Source organism: Cupressus sempervirens, chromosome 3 (genome assembly GCF_028749045.1).
Source record: "Cupressus sempervirens isolate cs-2001-9-10 chromosome 3, ASM2874904v1, whole genome shotgun sequence".
Lineage (NCBI taxonomy): Eukaryota > Viridiplantae > Streptophyta > Pinopsida > Cupressales > Cupressaceae > Cupressus > Cupressus sempervirens.
Window position 1 is genome coordinate 1,109,824,283 of NC_143120.1, and position 23,736 is coordinate 1,109,848,018.

The following is a 23,736-nucleotide window of genomic DNA, read 5'->3' on the forward strand; positions in this document are numbered from 1 at the left end:
TGGTGCCTTGTGTTCATTTTTGTGTTCTATTATTTTTTGTTATTGGTTATATTTGCATCTAGTTTTTATTTATGTTCGTGGTTTATCCTAACAGATATGACATCACGAACAGGGGTTCTAACAAATCTGCAAATGCTGACACCAGTAAAAAGTTATAAATTGCGTTTGGAATCACATTTGAAAACTAATCAAATAGATTTTTCATAAGCTAAAACTTGAAACATAACAAGTATCTGATGTCTAAAATGCAACACAAAAGGAATTTTGGCATTTTGATCAATTGGGTCAAAATTACAACTCATCAAACAGGGCTTCCCAGAAATATGAACATTTTGCAAATGCATGAAAATAGTAATTGACCAAATTTGAGGGATTCAAAACCTAGCCAAACAAACTCAAAATAGCTCAAAATCTGAAACATAGGTTCTCAAGTATGGATACTAGACACTTCAAAAGTGGTGAGTCCTAAAACATTTCTAGGTGCAAGATATTCAATTGCGAACATGGCCTCTTGTCACTGTTTGACACTAAGGGCAAAATGTAGATTTAACAATTGCTCAAAATGAGATCTCACAGAATAGCTCGGAATGGAAATTTAACATCATGGAACACTTAGATATGTTGAATGGAAGGTGCTAGAAGCATTGAACACCTCTTAGGCCTCAAAGGTACAGCCATGTACATAAGCATTTAAAAACGTTTATAGGGCTCAATTTTCTCAATGGTACTCAAAATTGACCATGCAATTTTTAGTCCCAACACATGGGTCCCTTTCTCTAGGTAGGGGGGAATGAAGGAGGTCAGCATAAAGTGATTGACAAGCTTCCAAGCTTAGTAGGCACCAAAGAAGGAGATAGGTCTATGCCCACTTTAATAAAGTTATCATCATAGAAAATCTGCATGTGTTAGGTCAAGTATGCCAAGGTGGGGGATAAATCACAGCCCATTTACATATTTAAATATGATGATATGCAGAAAAAGTTAACACCTAGGATGGGCATGGAAACCAATGTTGGAAACATGTTTGTAAATATGTGTTAAATTTTTGGGTTTGGATCAATGTGGAATTTTATTATTATTATATTTCTTCTTTTTAGTTTCTTTATTATTATTTGTACTACATTGATTTGTATAAGGAGTTTTTTGACTTGGTAATTTGACTTAGGATGGTATAAATGGGTAGGTACTAACCTAGCATTGACATAGTCTTAGCTTATATATGTGGGTATAGATATATGTAACTTTTGTTTATTCATAGGTATATGTTATATTATTATTAATATTTAATGTACTTGGTTATAGGGTATATTCTACTGATTATTTTAATGCTCTATATTTTTGGAAGAGACTTAATTTTTTTCCCCATACATTTTCCAAAGAGAAAATCTATACCTACAACAAGACTTCCTCATAGAATTGTAAAATGCATTTTCTCTTTTCAAGCAAATTCTAGTTTATTCTACCAAGAATTTAAGTGATCATTTTGATAAGGAGATGGTGTTATCTATTAAGAATTTCTTTTGAACTTGGAATCCAAAGGAAATAATAATCTTGCATATACAAAGAGCTATTCAATGTAAAAAAATTCTTCTATCTTATTGAGTGCATATAAATTTGCAAACCAAAAACTATGGTTTTTCTTTTGAATTCACCAACTATACACATAATTTTCTTCCACTAAACATTATGACATATGTCTACCAATTATATTAACATGATAAGAATCTCATACATAGCTTCTTCCTAGTACAACAAATCTTACAATGAATATTTCCTTGCAAATAAAATTATATACCACTTCTCAATAATATCCAAACTCCTTTCATCGATATAAAATAATCTGAAAATTTCATTTTACATCATATTGGAATAATAATGGAGACTTAGAATCACAAAAAATTTAAGATGACATAAGCATTAATCTCTATTTACACTTTTAAATATTTTCTACTTCATCAAGGGTGAAACCCTAATGCCTTCATGGTATGTATCTTCACAAAACTTTCACATAACACACAAACTAGGAACCATGGAGTCTCACCTCCCATCCTAGGCTTCTATGAAGCCACCCAATGAGTAGGGGAAGTAAGAACCAAATGGGTTACACACATCTATCACTTGCCATTGCATAAACACTACACAAAACACAAAACAACTCCCTCCCATGGCTTGCCCAATGATCCACCATTGGGATCATCTCACATTGGGTGAAGGTGGACTCTTCAAAGAGGATGTGCCATATCCAAACATAGAATCATATTGCCATTGCATTTTTCCTCGCAATTCCATCATAAAATCTCCTCCTTATTCACACAAAACCCCTTGTATCTCCCAAAATAAAATAGGTATATGGCTTCAATGGAGACCATACTCCATGAAATAAAATAATTCCTCATCATGAGGTAAATCTCTCAACTACAATGTTGAGCCTAACTATGCCCTTCACCCAAGGCTTCTCTTCCCTCCCAAGGGTGAGTGAAGTGTTCACACCCATGACACATTCAACACTCACATTCAAACAAGAAGATCAAGAAGGCAACAAAACCAAAAGAAAATCTTCAAGAACACATAACACATTCATATTTCCACAACAAAATGTCAAAGTCCACAATGAAAGATTCAAAATACAATGCATGCTCCATTGACAAATCCTTCACAATTGAAGATTTGATTTGCCATACTAAAAGAAAGAAGAAAAGAAAGTGAAGCATAGTTTTGAAAACACAAACCTTGGTCCAAGCTAGGGTAATGATAGTTGTAGTAGAGCTCCCTTAATCCCCCTCCAAACCTAACTATCTCTAAACTTAGAGAGTGGGTGAACAACCACTAATTTGTCACCACTCCTCTAAAAGACTCTCTACCAACCTTTTTTTAGTAGGAACATCAAGCCCCCTCTTTCTTACATGGTTTCCCCTCCAAAATAAGAAAGTTGGCCAAGTGGGGTTTTGAGGGTACACTCATGGGGAAACCCAAAATTTTGAATTGGCTCAAGAGTGTATTGTTTAAGGGGTCCCCTAAGATTCAATAGAAGAAAGATGGTATTTACATTACTCAGCCTAAGTATATCAAGGAGATACTACAGAAGTTTGGAATGCAGGATTTAAACCCAATTGGAACACCTATTTCTAATGGACATAAGCTTTCCAAAAATGATGATTCCAAGAAGGTAGATCAATCCACATATAGATCAATGATTGGTAAACTACAGTATTTTGTGCATAATAGGCCTTACATTTCTCTTGCAGTTGGTATGGTGGCAATATTCTCAACAAATCCCAAAGAAAATAATATGATGGAAATCAAGAGAATCATGAGGTATTTGAAGGGTACTGAAGACTATGGATTATGGTAAAAGAAAGGAGGAAATCTAGAGTTAAAAGCCTTCACTGATATGGATTGGGAAGGAAGCATTTATGATAGAAACAACACCAATGGTGGAGCATTATTTCATGGTAAAAGACTAGTGTCTTGGATAAGAAAAAAAAAGAATTACATCTCTCAGTAAACAACAAAGGCAGACTATGTTGTAGTAGCAATAAATTGTTCCAATATTGTTTGGTTCAAGCAACTATTGGTAGGTATAAAGATAGAGATCAAGGATCTAGTGGTTATCTTCTACAATAACACCATCGCAATTAGCATATTAAAGAATCTTAAAATGCATACCAAAACCAAGCATATTGCTATAAAATATCATTTTCTAAGAGAATTGGTACAAGATAAAGAGGTAAGATTGGAATATGTGAATACTACAGAACAAATTGCAAACATATTCACTAAGCCATTACCTAAGGATGTATTTTTGTATCTAAGAGGTAAGTTAGGGGTCATTACCCTATCTAAAGGTCACTAAATGAAGTTTAGTGATGTATCAACCAAAGTACATTGAAGATCAGCCAGTTGATGTAGTAATAAAAAGGGCATATTGCATACAGATCAATACATAAGTTACACTGATATTCTTTGCATATTGTCTTTGGCATGAGATGTCAAAGAGGGAGATTTTTATATCATATTCACATAAATTTTATAATGAGGGAGAGTTTTCTATCATATCACAAAAAAATTGTTTGAAGATGTCACAGAGGGATAAATTTGTCTAATATCAAAGACATAGGGTTCTCTCACAAAAGGAGAAACTAAAGATAGAGGGAGTTCACACTAATAGAGGGAGTTCCAATGGATGAGAATTAGAATGAAACTAAAGATATGTTCCTTACTTTATTCTTTCTCTATAATTTCATTGTATTATGACATGTTGTGTTACCATCAATGCCAAAGAGGGAGATTCTTAAAAACAATTGGTAAATTGTGTATTGTCTTTGATGTTACACAAAATATCATATCATTTCCAGTCAGTGTATACCGAGTTCACGAAGGCATTAAAGGAAAGTTTGAAAAAATTGAGTATTAACTGAGCTCACTTAGTTAATGAAGAAAAGTTGGAAGGTTATTAGTGTTAACCAAGCTCATTTGGTTACCAAAGAGAATTTGCATATGACAATGTGTATCGAGTTCACTCACTTGAAAGAGGAAGAGTTGGACAAAACCAGTTCTAGATACCCCAAAATTGTCCTAATCAAAATTTTTCACAAAGTGTAGTGAGCCCATTCAAACTAACCATGCATCCAAGCTTAACATTCTTCTAAGCAACTTACTGATAAATCAACATGTAGATATCAAACAAGAAAGATCAACACATAACACAGTGATTTACGTGGAAACCCAATTTGGGAAAAACCACCAGTAACATGCTACCTTGTTTCTTACCCTTTTGAAGTGATGCCCTATGAAAGGCCTACCCTATTAAAGGATACAACACACTATTAAATGTGACCCTATTAAAGGATTTCAAACACCCTATTAGGAGTGTGCTTGGTTAAAAGAATTGAGAACATTCAACTTGGAATGTCACCCTATTAAAGGATTTCTCAGTGGCTATTAGGCCAACCTAAGTCCATAGGATTTTAATAACTAATATAATTGCAAGAGAGTAACAATAAGGGTTTGTAATGTCATACAACTCACAACTTAACTTTCAAATTTTAGATCACATTTTAGTTCAAAAATTTGTTTGGCTTTCAGTCTCTGTAGTTTCAAAAGCTTGTCCTCCTTTCGAGCTCTATTTCCTTGAGTCTTCTTGCTCATTGTGCCAATGTAATTCACCTCTATGGTTGCTTATTGAAGAAGAGTCTCTATGCTCTATTATTCCTTCTCTGTACCTTCCTCTTGACACTACACACTCTTGCCAACCACTCTCTCTAGCAACACACTTCAATTCTTGACCTATAAATCCTTAAGTAGAAGTCTAGAATTCATTTCCCCCTCTATTCTTCCCACTCATATTTGGGTTTGAATTGATTAGCTAAGATACGATGTATCTTTCCCTCCATTTTTTTTCTTCTAGAAACATCATCTAGAATCCACCTGTATTCACCTAAAAATAATTAACCTAAAATTCTGTGCCACTAGCTCAACCTTCTTATCTACCACCTGGTTCATAAAATTCAAGGTAACAACCTTATCATCTCAGATCCAAAAAATCTTTAACTTTTCAAATAATGCAGTAGCTCAACACCATTGAAGTATTGATGCTTGACACATACTATGTTACTCAACACCTTCTATGGATTCACTTAGCATCAACTAGATTTTAGTGATGCTTGGCACCTATTACATTTTTCTTGCTTGGCACATGAACTTTTCTCAACACCTACTATTTTCTCAACACTTGAACAATTTCACTTAGCACACACTACATTTTGCATTTGCTCGACACTAACTAAAAATTTTCTCAGCATGAACTAACTTGCTTGGCACCCACTAATGAATTTAGTCAAGCTTTGTAGACAACCTTGTTACAACTTATTCTTATAATGTTTCTGAGTGTGGCCAACCTTTGTATCTTCAAGTGTATTATCAATACATCATTTTACCATTGTCTTAACTGATCATTGTACTTCATTACAACATCATAACTCAACCTTTCCCTTAGGTGCTTTTGTTACATCTTATTGATTAACTCCTCCACATTAATCAACTAAGTGATAGTACTTGGATCTTATAAGCAATTATCATTCCAACAAATAGTAGGTTTGACATCAATGACAAAACAATGATTGAAAACATTCTTTATCAACAATCTCCCTTCTTCAATATCTTCAACAATGATTCATTTCAATCATATTTCAACAATCTCCCTCTCTGGCATTGATGTCAAACCAAATTGATCAACCAACCAAGTTATGAAAATGCTAACTAGGTTAAGAATGCCAAAAAGAAATCTTGTTGTCATTACTATCTTTATCATCTTTTATATCTCCCTCTTTGTTGATACATACTAATTCCTCTAATCTACTCCCTCTTAGATTTGTCATCTGGATTTCTGTGCTTTTGCTTCTACTTCTTCCTCTTAGCTACTATTTCTTCCTCATACACATTTGATCCTATAGATTTTCTATTTCTCCCCCTATTTATCTGATCCTATGGATTTGATCAGTTTCATATCTCCCTGTTTGACAAAAATGCCAAAGATATATCATCTTTAATTATGCAGATGTAGACTTTACAGCTTCCAACTTCTCCCTCTATCACCATGCTTTTGACTAATTTAGAATTTCAGCACTTTATGTATCCTCTACATAAATTTATATCATTTCAACAATCAACCCATTTAATGCAAGGAAATTTTGTTGTTGCTCAAACAACCTTAGATAGGGGCTTTACCCATAGCTTACCTCTAAGATACTCAAATGCATCTTTAGGTAATGGTTTTGTGAAGATGTCAGCAATTTGTTCCTTTGAGTTGATATATTACATCTTTACTTGTTTTTCTTCCACTAGTTCTTTTATATAGTGATACTTAATTGCAATGTTCTTTATTTTGGCATGCATCATAGGATTCTTTGATATATTGATGGCACTTGTGTTATTACAACAAAGAATCACTAGCTCAATTATCTCTTCCTTCATACCTTTCAACAAGTGCTTGATCCATACAATGTTGGTACAGTTGATGGTAGCTACAATGTACTCAGTTTCTATTGTGGACTGTGAGGTACAACTTTGCTTTTTGCTAGTCCAAGTGACTAATCTTCTTCCTAAGAAGAGTGCTCCTCCACTGGTACTTTTTCTATCATCAATGTTACCTCCCCAATCTGCATCAATGTAGGTATTCATATCAAACTTTTCACTCCTCTTGTAGTATAAGCCAAAGTCATCCGTTCCTTTTAGATACCTCATTATTCTCTTCACTTCCATAAGATGATTTTCTCTAGGATTTGCAAAAAATCTTGCCACTATTCCAACAGTCAATGCAATGTCTAGTCTACTATGGACAACATACTACCACTTTCCAATCATTGACCTATACATTGTTTGATTTACCTCAGCTAATTCATCATTCTTGGAAAACTTGTGTGTTATTATCATTGGTGTAATGACTGGTTTTGAATCCTCTAAGCCAAATTTTTTGAGTATCTCCTTGATATACTTTGACTGGGTCACAAATATGTCATAAATTAGTTAATGTACTTGTAATCTAACAAGGAATTTTATTTCCCCAAACATTGACATTTCAAACTCATGTTTCATTTGATCAAAAAAATCTTTGCATAGTGCATCCTTTCCTCCAACTATTATATCATCCACAAAGATTTCTGATATTAGGATATCATTAACTTTTCTTGACTTGATGTACAAATTGTTGTTGTCATCTATTCTTTCAAATCCTATCTTCACTAGATATTTGTGAAGTCTCTCATACCAAGTTCTATGCACTTCTTTCAAAGTATAGAGAGCTTTATGCAATTTGCAAACCATATCTTTTCATGTTCTCATTAACAAAACCTTCTAGTTGTTCTATGTAGAATTCCTCTTCCAGTATGCCATTTAGAAAAGTAGACTTTACATCCATTTGGTAGACTATAAAACCTTTTTAAGCAGCATATGCAAGTAGATTTCTAACTCCTTTCATCCTTGCAATAGGGGAAAAGTTTTCCCCATAGTCCAATCTTTCTTCTTGTGCATAACCTTTGTAGACTAGTCTAGCCTTATTTCTTATGATCTCACCATTCTCATCTAGCTTGTTCTTGAAGACCCACTTGGTACCAATCACATTCTTATTAGTTGGTTTTGGAACTAGAGTCCAAGTTTTGTTCTTCTCTATTTGCTCTATTTCCTCTTCCATAACCTTGCACCAATCACCATCTTGTAGTGCATCTCTCATTATCTTGGGTTCAATCTTGCTCAATAGACACGACTCATTTCTTAGTCTATTCCTTATGATTGGTCTAGCTTCCTTGTCACCAATGATTTGATCTGTAGGGTGATGCCTTCTCACATACTTTGATAGCCTATGTTATGTCCTTATTTTCATGTTTGATCTTTCAGCATCAGAGTCACTATGCACATCTCTATTAGGTAGCTCACCATCTCTTTCCTATGCACTAATTTCAGAATTAGAATGTGCATTTTCTTCATTCTACAACTCAAAATTTGAATGCAACTCAACATTCTTTAGTTATGATTCGGAAGATGCTGAAACCTGTTGTTGATTCCCAACTTGATTGGCAGTTTCTTCTTCTGCAGGCATTCCTTCATAGAAGTATACAAAGAATTTGTATTCTTCTAGTTTCTTGATGGATTCATTATCTTGAACTTTTGCATGCTCATCAAAGTTTACATTTTCACTCTCCACAACTATGTTAGTGTTAGTATTTAAACACTTATAAGCTTTACTTCCAGTGGAGTATCCAAGGAATATGCCTTCATCACTTTTTGCATCAAACTTGCCATTCCTAGACTCTTTAAGAATATAACATTTACAACCAAACACTTTGAAATACTTAACATTGGGTGAGTGACCATACCATAGTTCAAAGGGTGTTGCATTAGTACCTTTCTTGATTTGAACTTGATTGAGGGTGTAGACAGTTGTACTTATAGCTTCTCTCTAGTACTTTAGTGCAACATTCTTCTCCATCATTAAGGTTCTAGCATAGTCTATCGCTAATTTATTTCTTCTTTTTGCAATACCATTCTGTGGTGGAGTTCTAGGTGCTAAATTTAGTCTCTTAATTCCTTTATCATTGTAGAACACCTCAAATTCTCTTGATGTGAACTCACCTCCTCTATCTAATCTGAGGTACTTCAGACTTTCCTATTTCCTTCTCAACCCTAGGCAAATACCACTTGAACATTTGAAATGCATCAGACTTTTTCTTTAAGAACATGATAGTCATCATTCTAGAGTAGTCATCCACAAATAGCATTATATATCTATATCCTTTATAAATTTTCACTTCTATTGGACCACATAAGTCAATATGGACTAACTCTAGTACTTATTTGAAAATATAGGTTTTTCTTTTAAAACTTGACTTTGTCATCTTTCCTAGGTGACACTATTTGCACATTGTATTGATAGGCTTCTTCAATTTTGGCAAATGTCTGACTTTCTTCATCTAATTGATGCTGATCAAATTGTCAAACTTGACATGACACAACCTTTTATGCTGTAGCCACACATCATCAAATTTTATAATAAGATAAGCACCATATTCCATATCTAGGTAAAACAAGTTACTCCTAGTCCAGTCTCCTTTTCCTAATAGATTTTGACCAGTTTCATAGATTTCGGTAGTTTTGTTTACAAATTCTACTTTTCAGCCTACATTGCCTAACTGTGACACACTTAGTATATTATAGTTCAGACCTTCAATATAATATGCATTATCACATGATATTTTCTCTACAAGCTTAATGAAATGTTTTCCTTTGATTAGACATGGAGCATCATTTCCAAATCTAACACTATTACCATCATATTGAGTAAAGGTAACAAACTTACTTTTGTCTCATGTCATGTGATGTGAGCATCCACTACCTATGATCCACTTGTCATTCTTGTTTACATAGGTTACCAGTGTTGTTGCCTCATATTCATTTGATTCATCTTTCATGGCTACATAGATTGCTTCATCATCATTCTCATCTAAGTTCTCTTCTTCAACAATGTAGCACTTTTTTCCCTTGTCCTTGTAGTCTCTACTATCATCTTCTCTTCTATTCTTGTAATTGTTGTCTTCTTTGTAGTTCTTCTTCTATGTACACCTTGCAGTACTATGACCTACTTCATTGCAATTGAAAAAAATGATAGGAATCTTAACCTTGAATTTACCTTTATCTCTATAAAATCTTCTAGCTAGCAATACTTTTAACTATTCCACATCCTCTTCATCTATGTTGTATTCACTAGATGCATATTTGATCTTTATTTTCTTCTTCTTTGGTTTCACCTCTTCAGTTTCCTTCAACAATAGCTTGGCCTTGAAAGTTGATTCAAGGTTCTCAAGTCTGTAGTTCTCAAAGTTACATAACTCAAGTGCAGTAAGCCTACCCACTATACCTTCAAGAGTGAGTTTTTTTCCTAGTATGCATCTCAACTCTTGGATGACTAATACTCTAATAGCATAAATGTGGAGCAAGGTTCTCAGTACTTTGCTGATAATAGTCTCATCTTCCAAAACACCATTAGGACTTCTTATTGCACTTACTACTTCCCTTATTCTAGAAGCATATTCGACATTCTAATCTCCTCCATAGATATTTGACAAGGCTTCCTACATCCTAAATGCATATGTACATCCTTTGATGTCATAAAATTTAGCATAACTGAGGGTAGAGGAAATCTCCAACATTGCCTAATTATGCTCCTTCTTTTTCTTCATGTCTTCCACAGTAGGTACACTAGTTGGATCAACATGTTCGACTATGATTTCTTTTTGTGCATGATCACCTATAGATCCAAGATGCATCTTCATCAAAATTTTCCATGCAGCAAAGTTATCTTTGTTGAGCTTGGGAACTTCTCTCTTAGGCATCTTGACATTTCTTGCTTCTAGTACCTTCAAACAAAATCTGCATATGGCTCTAATACTAATTGTTAGAATTTTTTTAGAGTAACTTGGGAGGGGAGGTTGAATCAGTTATTCAAGGTACAAAATGTCCTAATGAAACTTTTTCACTAAGTTTAGTGAGCCCATTCAAACTAACCATGCATCCAAGTTGAACATTCTTCTAAGCAAGTTACTGATAAATCAACATGCAGAAATCAAACATGAAATATCAACACATAACATAGTGATTTACGTGGAAACCCAATTTGATACAAACCACCAGTAACATGCTACTTTGTTTCTCACCCTTCTAAAGTGATGCCCTATGAAAGGCCTACCCTGTTAAAGACTAAAACATACTATTAAATGTGACCTTGTTAAAGGATTTCAAACACCCTATTAGGAGTGTGCCTAGTTAAAGAAATTTAGAACATTCAACTTGGAATGTCACCCTATTAAAGGATTTCTCAATGGTTTTTAGGCCAACCTAAGTCCATAATATTTTCCCTAACTAATACAATTGAAAGAGAATAATAATAAGGGTTTTTGACCTGATACAACTCACAACTTAACTTGCAAATTTTAGATCACAATTCAGTTCACAAATTTGTCTGGATTTTAGTCTTTGTAATTTTAATAGTTTGTCCACCTTTCAAGCTCTATCTCCTTGAGTCTTCTTTCTCATTGTGCTAATGTAATTCACCTCCATGGTCACTTATTGAAGCAAAGTCTCTATTCTCTATTCTTCCTTCTCTATGCCTTCTTCTTGACACTACACACTCTTGCCAACCACTCTCTCTAGCCACACACTTTGATTCTTGACCTATAACTCCTTAAATTAGAAGTCTAAAATTCCTTTCCCACTCTATTTTTCCTACTCATATTTGAGTTTGAATTGATTAGGTAAGATACAGTGTATCTTTCCCTCCATTTTATTTCTTCTAGAAACATGATGTGGAATCCACTTGTATTCACCTAAAAATAGTTAACCTAAAATTTTGTTCCACTAGCTCAACCTTCTTATCTACCATTTGGTTCACAAAATTCAAGGTAACAACCTTATCATCTCAAATTTGGTGAATCTTTGACTTTTCAAATAATGTAGCAGCTTGACACTATTGAATTATTGATGCTTAGCACATACTGCGTTACTCGGCACCTTTTGTGGATTCACTCAGCATCAACTAGATTTTACTAATACTTGACACCTATTACATTTTCCTTGCTCGACACTTGAACTTTGCTTGGCACCTACTGTTTTCTTGACACCTGAACAATTTCACTCAAAACACACTAGATTTTGCATTTGCTTGGCACTAACTAAAAATTTTCTTAGCATGAACTAACTTGCTCGGCACCCACTAATGAATTTAGTCAAGCTTTGCAAATAACCTTGTTACAGGTTATCCTTCTAATGTATCTAAATGTGGCCAACCTTTGTATCTTCAAGTGTATTATCAATACATCATTTTACCATTGTCTTAACTAATCTTTGTGCTTCATTACAACATCATAACTCAACCTTTCCCTCAGGATCTTTTGTTACATCTTATTGATTAACTCCTCCTCATTAATCAACTAAGTGATAGTACTTGGATCTTATAAGCAATTGTCATTTCAAAAAATAGTAAGTTTGACATCAGTGACAAAAAAATGATTGAAAACATTCTTTATCAATAGTCTCCCTTCTTCAATATCTTCAACAATGATTTTTTTCAATCATATTTCAACAATCAGGTCATTAATCATCTATCAAATCAATAAGACCTAAATCAACTTCAAAAGAGGAGAAAAATAATTCAAAATTATAAAATGAAATTCAAAAAAGGGAGAAATAAAAACACAAACTTTTGAAAATAAATAGAATATTTATTAAATCAATAAAGTCTTTTATCCTCACAAAAGTGAAAATCCCCCTTTTACATTTAAAAGAATTGTAAAAGTCCTCATTTATTCTCAAAACTAAGTCTGTTGGACTCTTCCTCTTGGTCCCTTATGAGATACTTTCAATTTCACCTCCATCCACTAGTCAAAGGTAAAAATCCTATTTCTTACCCCACCCCCTTCCGAAATCCTATAAGTAGGAGGGAATTTCAAGAGCTAAGGGACCCACGTTTTAGGCATATGCACTATAGGCATATTTTGAGTTATCATCCTTTTAACATTGTCATTATAGCAAGTTCATTTCATTTTGATAGCATTTTAGCTTTATTTTCATGTTATTTAGTATCCTTTTAGCACATGTTTAACTCATTGCATATTCATTTAATAGCATTCTAGAGTTGTTACCCACATATAATTCTCATTATAGTCATAGATCTTGCATATATTCTTGCAGATCTTCATTTTAAGGACACTACCATTCTAGAACTATCACTGAGATGTTGGTCTGAGAGATTCCTTAGCGTTTTTAGTTAGGAAAATATGGGACATTCATAGAGTTTACACTTTGGTAATGATTTCTTAGGTTTAGTCTAGTTTGTTGTCATTTTATCTGCACTCCGCATTAAAGTCTCATGAATACATGAATATACCGTGTACAAATTGGCACCCACTATGGGACTTGAACTCAAATCCTCTCTATTCTTGAATCTCTCTTTCTAATCTTATATTTATAGTGTTGATCTATATTTCTTGTTGGTTTCTTGTGCAGATCTGATTGGTTGCAATTTCTACAACATTTTGGAGGCTTTATAACAACAAAAACAAACTCTCAAAGGCTTTCCCAAATGCACGAAGGCCGAATCTATAATCTTCTAATGCTACAATATTTTTGAACTCTATTTTAATGCTTTTGAGAAATATTTAAATGCATTTAAAGCTTTCTATAGAGCTTTTAAAGATTTCTATAACATATCTAAACATTTCTATAGTACAGCTAAAGTTTTCCACAGTGCATTTTCCACTTAATATAGCACATTTACTGGATTAAATAGTGCATATGATACATTTTGTAATGTAAATACTTATTCCTAAAGTGCATTTGATAAAAGTTATATTTCTTGAATCTGACTTCCAGATCTGATTATCAGTTGCTTATAGGTCTCTTCCAAGTTAATGAGAACTCCTGGACTACAGACAACACACAACAAGAATGAAGACTCTCAAAAATGTGCCTAGCCTTTGCTAGCACTAAATTAGGTAAGTGGACCTCAGCCCTTTTCAATTCAAAGTGCAACATTTCTATGTTCAAAACCTAGTTTAATAGAAATTTTTAATCTCATTGACCTAAACAGGAGTAGGCTTATGCTCTCAACTCTTTTGAGTTGATCAAAATGCCCAATCTTCTGTAAAGATCAGTTACAATTGAATGAGGAGAGAACTCACACATAGCATAACTAGGAGCCCCTTTGTCTTTGTTAGTATAAGGGTTAGTGATTGAAAAATTATGTCTATTATATTTGAGAGGTCAGGATAGTAGGGATATGCTCTCACTCTCCTAGATTGATCAAATTCCTAGACCTATTTGTGATATCCATTTTCTTACTTTTTATTGGGTAGGATTACTCAGCCATAGAAAGGCTACCTCACGAGTTGCATTAGCAGGGTCAATGAGAGGGAATGCCTCCCAATCTTGCATTTCTAATCAAATGCAAGCCACTTGTGTTCAAAATATAGCCTTCCTCTAGTAATGATATAAGAAATTGTGCCAAACCTCCTTAGCATTGGTGGAAATCACTCTATCACAAGAGAGGTAAATTTGAACATTGTTGGTTAAAAACTAAAACCCTCTAGTCAACAGCTCTAGACAACCTTGCTATGAAACCCTTTTCCTCCATTTTCTAGGTGTGTGCAATTTTATATTTTATTGTGGTTTCTACTATTATGGTGCTTGGATGTGTTTTAAAACTTAATAACAAACTCCAATTCAGATCACAATCCTTCCAAGAGACTAATATGAGAAACTAAGTTTAAAACAAGAACACTATTGAATGACCTTGAAATAGTGCATTTATTTCTCAAAACAATGCATTTGGCCCACTCTGTGACACATTTGGACTCTACTATAGTGCATCTAACTTTAAAATAGCACATCTAAAATTTTAAATAATGCATCTTCGCTACATAAAAATGCATTTAAATCCTGAAACAACACATATGAAAGATAAAATAATGCATATAATCAATGAAATAGTGCATTTGAGAAATCTTGTAGAACTTCTAAGAAAAAACCTAAAATAGAGGCTCACTAGTACACTTGTAAACAAATAGAGGATTCATAAACTCTTTTTCCTCATTGATATTTTCCAAGGCTAGGAGATCCTCACATTGATCGTAATTATTTTTGAAATAAACAAAGATATAAGGTCCCTTCAAAAGATCCCTAATCCAATAGTCATTATTGTTTCACTTCACACATCAAGTTAGAAATGTCCAAAGACACACATCCGTTCCCTACCTAACTTCACAATAGTGAACTTACCCTATCAAGATTTCCAAACACCTTGTCCAACCTAGCTTTTTACTCCCAATGAATCATGCTCAAAGAAACCCTCATATTGTGAAAATGCATAAGATTTAGAGGAATCCTATTCACATCTCATTCTCCTATGTAAAACCATTGTAGCCACAAAACCAAAATGATCACCTATATGGATAAGTGCTAGAATATCTAGTGTTGGGACTCAAAATTGAAGTGCTAATTTTGAGTACCATTGAGAAAAATCAAGCCCCATGAGTGCTTTTAAATGCATATGTACCCAGTTGTACTTTTGAGCCCCAAGAGGTGTTTAATTCTTCTAGCACCTTGTATTCATTATGCCTATGTGTTTCATGAAGTTAAATTGTCATTCTGAGCCATTTCGTGAAGTCCTGTTTTGAGCAATGGTCAACTTTGCATTTTTTTTAAAGTGTCAAACAACGACAGGAGGTTGTGTTTGCAACTAAATATCTCGCACCTAGTAATGTTTCACGAATTTCCACTTTGGGAATGCTTAGTGTCTATACTAGAGAACCTATGTTTTAGATTTTGGGTCATTTTGAATCAGTTTGACTAGGTTTTGAATCCCTCAAAGTTGGTCATTTATTGATATCATGCTGATATAAAATGTTCTAAATTTTGGAGGATGCCCTATTTGACTTATTATAATTTTGACCCAATTGACCAAAATGAGAGAATTCCTATTGCATTGCATTGTAGTGGTTAGAGACTTGCCATGTTTCAAGTTTGAGCTTATGATGAATCCATTTGTTTAGTTTTCAAACTTGACTCCAAATGCAATTTCTAACTTTTTACTGGTGTCGATAGATGTAGATTAGTTGGTACCCTTGTTCGTGATGTCATATCTCTAAATCTATGATAGGTGAGATTGAATGGATTGTACCACTATGTTGTCCTCTAAAAATACATTAAGTGTGCCAATTTCCAAGTCTTGAGAAATCCGTCTGCACACTTTACAAGGTCCATTCTGTTCGCAAAAAATGCTTTTCTGACATTGTTTCCAATTTGCAAATTTGAGTAGCATATTTTGACTGCTTACCAAATGTACCCTATTATTTGTCATGAGCCCAAATCACAGATTTATACTCTCCTCATGATAGTGAACCTATGCCACAATTTTTTGTTCTCCCAAGTGTCAATTTACCCAGTTTTTGAAGCCGAATTCGAAAGCATTTTATGGTTTTTTGACTTGTTTTCTTTTAGGTATTTTTGAGAGGGAAACTTTGTTAGTCACTATCTCTTGAGTAAGAATTTTTCATGAGACAAGATTTGACAGTGTGTAAGTATGCAAAACAAAAATTCAATATGTTTGATTTTAGAACCTGATTAGGTGTTTTAGTTATTTTTTAAAGCCAACCAACATGCCCTATTAGCAGAAAATCACAAGTTGTAGATCAATGATAAAATGAGTTTCAAATGTTGATCCATTGGTCAAATTTGATTTCAATTAATGCTAGATTGTTAATGGATTAGTTTTAGGATTTAGTTGTTTAGAAACGAATTTTTTTTTAGTCGTACCCACCTGGGGCCTGACTGATTTCATCATATTAATGTAAATATGTATGGAATAATGTTTCTCAAAGGTCTTTTTTTAAAAAAAGGGGATAAGATATGAATGGGAGCCCATGGACCTCCAAAATCTCCATTTTCTATAAGTCAAACATTAAGAAGTTTCACTAATACACTAAAAGAAAACTATGAAAGTTGAGGATTTCAAGAAAGAATTTTAAATTAGGTAAGGATGTTACTAAGAAATCTAAAAAGAAGAAGAATAAAAAAAGGATAAATACATTGAAGAAGAGTTAGCAGAAAGGTTTGGAGGGGCTCTTGCTCTTGGTAAAGGTGGTGAAAGTGACATAGAAGAGTTGAAAGAGGTGGCTCTCATAGAGTGATAGTGGAGGAGTTGGAGCATGTATTAACTAAAGATTTTGTTTCTAAAATAAAGGAGAAAGATGCTCCTGAGGTTATTGATGTTCGAAAGCCACAGACCTCTCTAATATCAAGAATTCAATATGCACTAATTGAGGTCATGGATACTTGCTTGAAGGAGCTTAGAAAGACTAATGAAGGTAATGTGGAGGATATGACTATAGGAAGTGGTCTTTTCATGTCATTTGATGAGATTGTGCAACAACAACAGGATCAAATTTGGCATATTATAAGGAAGAAAATAGAGTAGATGGTCAGAGCCTTTCAATGCTGATGCAAATTCTTCATCTATGTTGAAGATGTCTTTTTCAAAATAACAAAGGAGGAGCCCACAGTTTGCAAGTAGCTCACAAACATGGAGCAGAGCCGACCATACAAGTCAAGGGAGGTGTCCATCATCAAGAGTAGCATGCTCAAAGATAGAATAGTGGAAGCCGCAGGGTAAGGTGTGTGAAGAGAATGGAGGAATTTTTTTTATAAAGTATGAATTGATGCAATGGACATGTGAGGTGAAGTAGGGCATTGACCTTGCAAAAGAGGCAATCCACATTAAAACAATAGACACCAACATGTAATGGAGATGCCATAGTAGAAAATCTTAATGTGAAACCACACAGGAGGAGCCTCCATGTTAGAAAGAACTCCCATGCATGTAAGAGCAAGCCACATGTTAGAGTTTGAAGAAGGTAAGAAAGTTGCCAACTAAAGGAAAATAGCACCAACAAGGAAGGGAGAAAGTTGTGAGTTTGGAGTTATGTGGCAGTTGAGAAATCCACGCAAGAAGGTGATGCAGAGCCACACCTTGGAAAACTCAGGAGGAATCAGTCACTCAACTGAGTTGCTTCAAGGGGCATCTACAACCTCTAGGATCACACACTAAAATCAGATTCAAAACAAAACTTTGAAAATAAATCCCCCAAAATTTCTTCTTGTTTCCTCCGAATAGACCTGCACTCAGACATGAACAAATTTCGAACCAAAAATTATTTACTCAATCTAACCATTGAGATTTGGCATAACTAGGTTTCAAACAACATATAATATTTTTAGAGAAATCCAACGGTTCAAACCCGAGATATTGACCACGCATTAGAGTACATTTTTCTGCAAAACATTGCTTCTTGCTGTCTCTAGATAGACCCGTGAACAAACATGTATAACTTTTGAACCAGATAATATTTTCTCAATCTAACCATTGATATTTTGCATAACTAGGTTTCAAACAACATATAAAAATTTGAGAGAAATCCAAAGGTTCATTTGGGAGATATTACCCATGCACTGAGACTAATTTTCTGCAAACATACCAAATTCGACCCAAAACTAAAACTTTTTAATCTTCTGCAAACTATCAACTTGTTTCCAGTGAGAAGATAAGAAAAATCTGTTCAAAACTCAAACAATCGAAAAATTGCACAAAGACAAAATAAAAAAAACATTCCATATCTCTCCAAATTTGATTCATGTCTTACATAGCCGACTGGCTCACCCTTAAAACTGACTTTCTTTTTTTCCTATTAAAGGATGTGAAACGTTTTCTTCTTATTTAGAAAAGAAAAACGTCTTCTATCAAAAAAAAGGATAAGAATCTGAAATGTTTCTTCTACCAATATTAGACAATCGTTTTCTAAATCAGGAATATTCCAAAAACTGCCTACTACCTATTATTGGATTCTAAAAATCATTAAACACTCCACCTACGAACTAAAAAAAAACTATTCTAATTTAAGATCCACACACCTGGTCCTAGGTGGCTATATCTGGAGAGCTTATCGAACTGCTACTCTAGGTATGCCACCACATGTAGGACGTTATTACAAACTTCAAAAATTAAAAGCATTTAAAACATAACATTAAATTCCCTATTACATTTTCAACAATGTTGCCTCCTATAGCATTTCTCTACTCTGCCACTGCAACATACTCCCCTGTAGAATGAATCTCAAGTCCTCTTGAGATGATGTGTTGTAGAAATGAATCTCATTCTTCTTTCGAACTTTCCAATTTCTTTGAACTAGGATGAGCATATCTACAAGAAAAACAAAAATAATATCCAACTTCTCCACCTTGTAGCTTTGATTCTTTAATGCTGTAAATGTCAGAAAATCTCCAGTAGGATTCACTATACATGAAATCTGCATCCCTGCATAAACATTATTAGAAGAAAATATATCATCAGCATTAAGATTATTTGAGTTCTCTTCTTGAATATGAGCTTCCTTATACACCATGTAATGTGCATCATATCTATCTTCATCAATAGTAACCATAAACTTATATGCTTCTTGACTATCAACCAGTTTCACATCTTGAATCTTAAGGATCGTATTTATCTCTTCTTCCTTTATTAAACATTTATCATCATCTTGATCTTCTGTAGTAATCTCAATTTCAAATATCTCTTTCTTATTACAACTTTGCTCAAGAACAATAACATTATTGCACTCTTTCCTTTCTTCTTCAAGCTGAGTTTCTGTACTACCGCCATGCCTTTTCCATTCTCCCACAATGGCTGCAAATTTTTCCCATAAATCAGATTCTTCTTTAGAACTTGCTGTTACACATTCCTTAGCTTCATCTTCATGCCATTCCTCTTGACATTTTTCTTCATTATGCATATTTAAGGCTTCATCAGTTGCCTCCAAAGTCTTTTCCATAGAAGTACCTTCCAACATTGTACTCTTCTCTATTTTCAAAGGACACATTATTGTTCCAACCATAACTTTATCACACTCAAATCCCATAGGGCTTTCCTCTTTATTATTTTCATCAACATTTACTTGCTGCACTCCTTCTTTCTGCATTTTATTTTCTCTCAACTTAGCTTCATTCTCTTCACGTTTCCTTCTCAAACTTTTTCTTTCCTCTTCTATCTTGCTTACCTCTTCTCTTTGTTTTCTCATTTCTTCTTCCTCTCTTTTCTTCTTTTCCTCTATCTCCTTCTGTTTAGAATCCTTTCTCTGTCGATACCTTCTAAAAAGATACAATAAAGCTGCTTCTTCTTGTCCCATCATTCCTCAGCTAGGTTATTTTCTTCTTATCTAGTCTGCTGGACTTCTTCTCAGACTATTTCTCTCAATCTTTCACAATCACACAAACATATACACAACTACTTTTTCCCAAACCTTTTGCTGAGCTCTGATGCCAAAAATGATGCAGAGCCACACCTTGGAAAACTCAGGAGGAATCAGTCACTCAATTGAGTTGCTTCAAGGGGCATCTACAACCTCCAAGATCACACACTAAAATCAGATTCAAAACAAAACTTTGAAAATAAATCCCCCAAAATTTCTTCTTGCTGCCTCCGGATAGACCTGCACTCAGACATGAATAACTTTTGTTAGAAGTTGTAATCTTTCCTTGGTATATTTATAAACCAAGGTTAGACCTTCTTTCTTTATTGTTGTAATATATTAGGATATAAGCCAAGGTATCCTAATATTTTTTTTTTTGTCCTTTTTCCACTACATCTTATTTTGTCATCTAGTGGAATATGTGAGGACAAATATATATTGTAATTTCTAATTTTAGATTATTCCTCCTTAAGAGGAATCTCACACTTGGCCTCACACACATATGAATGGTGGCATTCATAGACATGGGAGTTACATCCAACTCCTCTCTCTCATCTCTATTTAAGAGATGACCCTCCTCTCTCATTCAACAACAATGAGGTTTCTTCCTCTTCTCAATTATTGTATGAGCGATTGCTCTCTCTTTCTCTCTCTCTTCTTTCTTAGGCTTTTCATGCCTCATTCATAATGTCACAAGGGGTTTTCTTTGCTTTCCCCTTTCCAAATATCTTGTCTCATGGTGTTGGAGCTTGAAGCTTTCTCTCTCCTATTTTATGGTAATATCTTTTCATGCATTTACTCACTTAGATTCTTTCCTGGTATTGTTTATTTACAAATTTCTTTTTCCATTTCTAACATGGTATCAGAGCAGTTTAATCTTTGTTTTGAGTGTTTGCATGAAGGTACGATTCGAAGGAGACTCTTGAGAGAGATTTCACTAATTTCTTCTTTAATCTTTTTAAGATGGAAGAAATTAATTTTTTTTTTTTGGATTTGGCTGGTTTACCGCCAAATCTGATTAACTTCTACTTGCTCTAATTTGTGCAAGTTTCATATTTTTTTTGCTAACCCTCTTTGGAAGGCTTGCCACCAAAGGGTTTTCTTGTAAAGCTTCATATTTTTTGTTGCTAACCCTCTTTGGAAGGCTTGCCGCCAAAGGATTTTCTTGTTATATTTCAATTTTTTTTCTTGTTTTGGACGGCATGCTGCCAAAACAAGAAGTAGTACATGAATAAAGTTTTAAATAACTCTTAAGTTACAGGCACATAATGAGGTGCCTTGCATTGTCACTGTGCACAACATGGAAGCTTACAAAAGTGAAAGATCATTAACACATCTGCAAAAGAATGCTTTCCTGTGACCTGTCCAATCAGACTTCTCGATGTGGGGCATAGATAATGTATATCATCAGATTCATCTGGTGAAGTACTAACGAGTTTAAAACAACTCAACAAGATCACTCAGTGCAGTGAATTTAATCAAACCCTAACGGGGGTTTCATCTGCCATGGCTGCAGGCATTTTCGAGGATTTCAATGCAGCAATCCCTAAAAGCCATGTTGCGGAGCTTTTAACGATGAGTGGAACAGGTTTTGTTTCTGTTGTTGTCGGAAGTTTCACCAAAAATTTGGTTTTATCATTGTTTGAAAACTTTCAAACCCTGAAAACTTTTGAATCAAATTATAGGCCGTCAGGGTTTGTTGATGCGACGCTAAGTTATGGTAAATTCAGGGGTTTCGTTGCTGAATGTGTCGAGGGCTTTGTGGGCACTGCGGTGGAAGTTTATCTGGACAAAACTATGGACATTAATGTGTCCGATGAGATTTTTTTTGGTCTTCCTAACCCTCAAACTTCTCAAAGTAATGCCCCCACCTGGCCGCAGAAGAGTCCTCTGCGACCCCCGGCGAGAAAAGTCGGTGCCCTTCTGTCTGTTCGGCATCTTCCCTCCATTATGACGCCCCTGTGAACCACAGCCCACGCTGTCTCGCGCCTCCCTGTTTTCACGTCCAGTGACATCGTCCCTGCCTTCTTGTCGTCACTGCCTCTGCGCGAATTGAGAGAGCGCTTGATGGCTTGTTCCAAGGTGGATGTACTACTGGCATTGCCCATGTTATTTCAGCACGTTCTGAACCCCTCCTGCGGAGGCCCCCTGTTTAATCTCTTCATGCTTTCCTACAGCGCGCTTTTCCTCTGTATCATTTTCGGCTTTATCTATGCCCTCGTTTATTGTGTCCTTGGAACCACCCCTACTATACCCTTTGTTGCCGATGCTGCCGATGCACAGTTATAGCCTGTCCTCTTTGTTCTATTCTCAGTTTTAGCTTTCAATATCAGTTTATCTGTCATGATCCATCCAACGGATGAAGGAAACTGATGCAATACAGGGTACAACAATGTTTTATCCATAATTTATATTTACCGGAACAATCATGTAGACAACTGGTTTCACAAATGTATATCCCCACACCATTAGCACATTTTGGCACGCAAGACCTCTCCAATTTTTATATTAAATTAATAAATGAGTAAATACTTAAATATCATTTTGCAATAGTATGCCTTAAAAGTACATAATGAAGAACATATAATTCCATGGCAATTATAGGCAAGCCTCCCAACTTTTAGCCTCATATATATGGGATATAAAACAGTGCTCATCTCAGCATAAAATTATTTACAAAGTCAACAATTCAGCTTCTTCGGAGATCTCTCATGCCCATCATCTTCATCATCACATGCATTATCACCTCCACTGAGTTGTTGCTCCCTGAATCTTTCACAAAGTCAGGCCAATGCATTGGATCCATTCCTTGACGCAATCTCTTTAATCTCTGGTGCACTTGATAAGGTGATGCTGTCTGCAAGTTTGAATTCACATAGCTCCTTTAAAGAATATGCATGTGTCAACACAGCTGAATGACCAACCTGTGCACTTCTCCAATGCACCTGTGATAAACAAGAGGAGAGGTCAATCAACAGGAGATGGATACCATGCATATGTAGTCTTATCAGTGGCTGCCTGTCCGTAACTGTTATAACCCCATCCAAGAATTGTTCCATCTTTCATAGAGACCAATGAATGTGAATGACCACACGTGACAAGTTGGACTCCTATAGGTAGCACCAACATTGGGATATTGCGTAAAAACATTTCCGATTCATTAGCTAAGCATGAAAGGAAACCATTTTGAGGACCCAACCCCATTTGACCTGCCTCCCCACCACCCCAAGCATATAAAGCTCCTTTGACAGTGACAGCACATGTGTGGACACCACCACAAGCAATATCCTTGACTGCTATGCCCTCCAAGCTAACACCCCGCCGAGGCAATAATTCTTTGTTTCCAATATTGTTTGTACAGATTCGATAAGCAAGGCATTTTTCCTTATCACAT

General features: G+C 34.9%; 1 protein-coding gene across 1 annotated transcript in view; it reads left to right on the top strand.

Annotated features, from left to right (window-relative positions):
* The window catches only part of LOC149570674 (protein PHLOEM PROTEIN 2-LIKE A10-like), a 29,252-nt gene extending 6,945 nt beyond the window's left edge, over positions 1-22,307 (top strand). The window contains exon 2 of the mRNA XM_089817241.1: positions 21,754-22,307. Within this exon, the coding sequence (XP_089673367.1) occupies positions 21,754-22,307 (554 nt within the window). The remainder of the gene's footprint in view (positions 1-21,753) is intronic.
* The last annotated feature ends 1,429 nt before the right edge of the window (positions 22,308-23,736 follow it).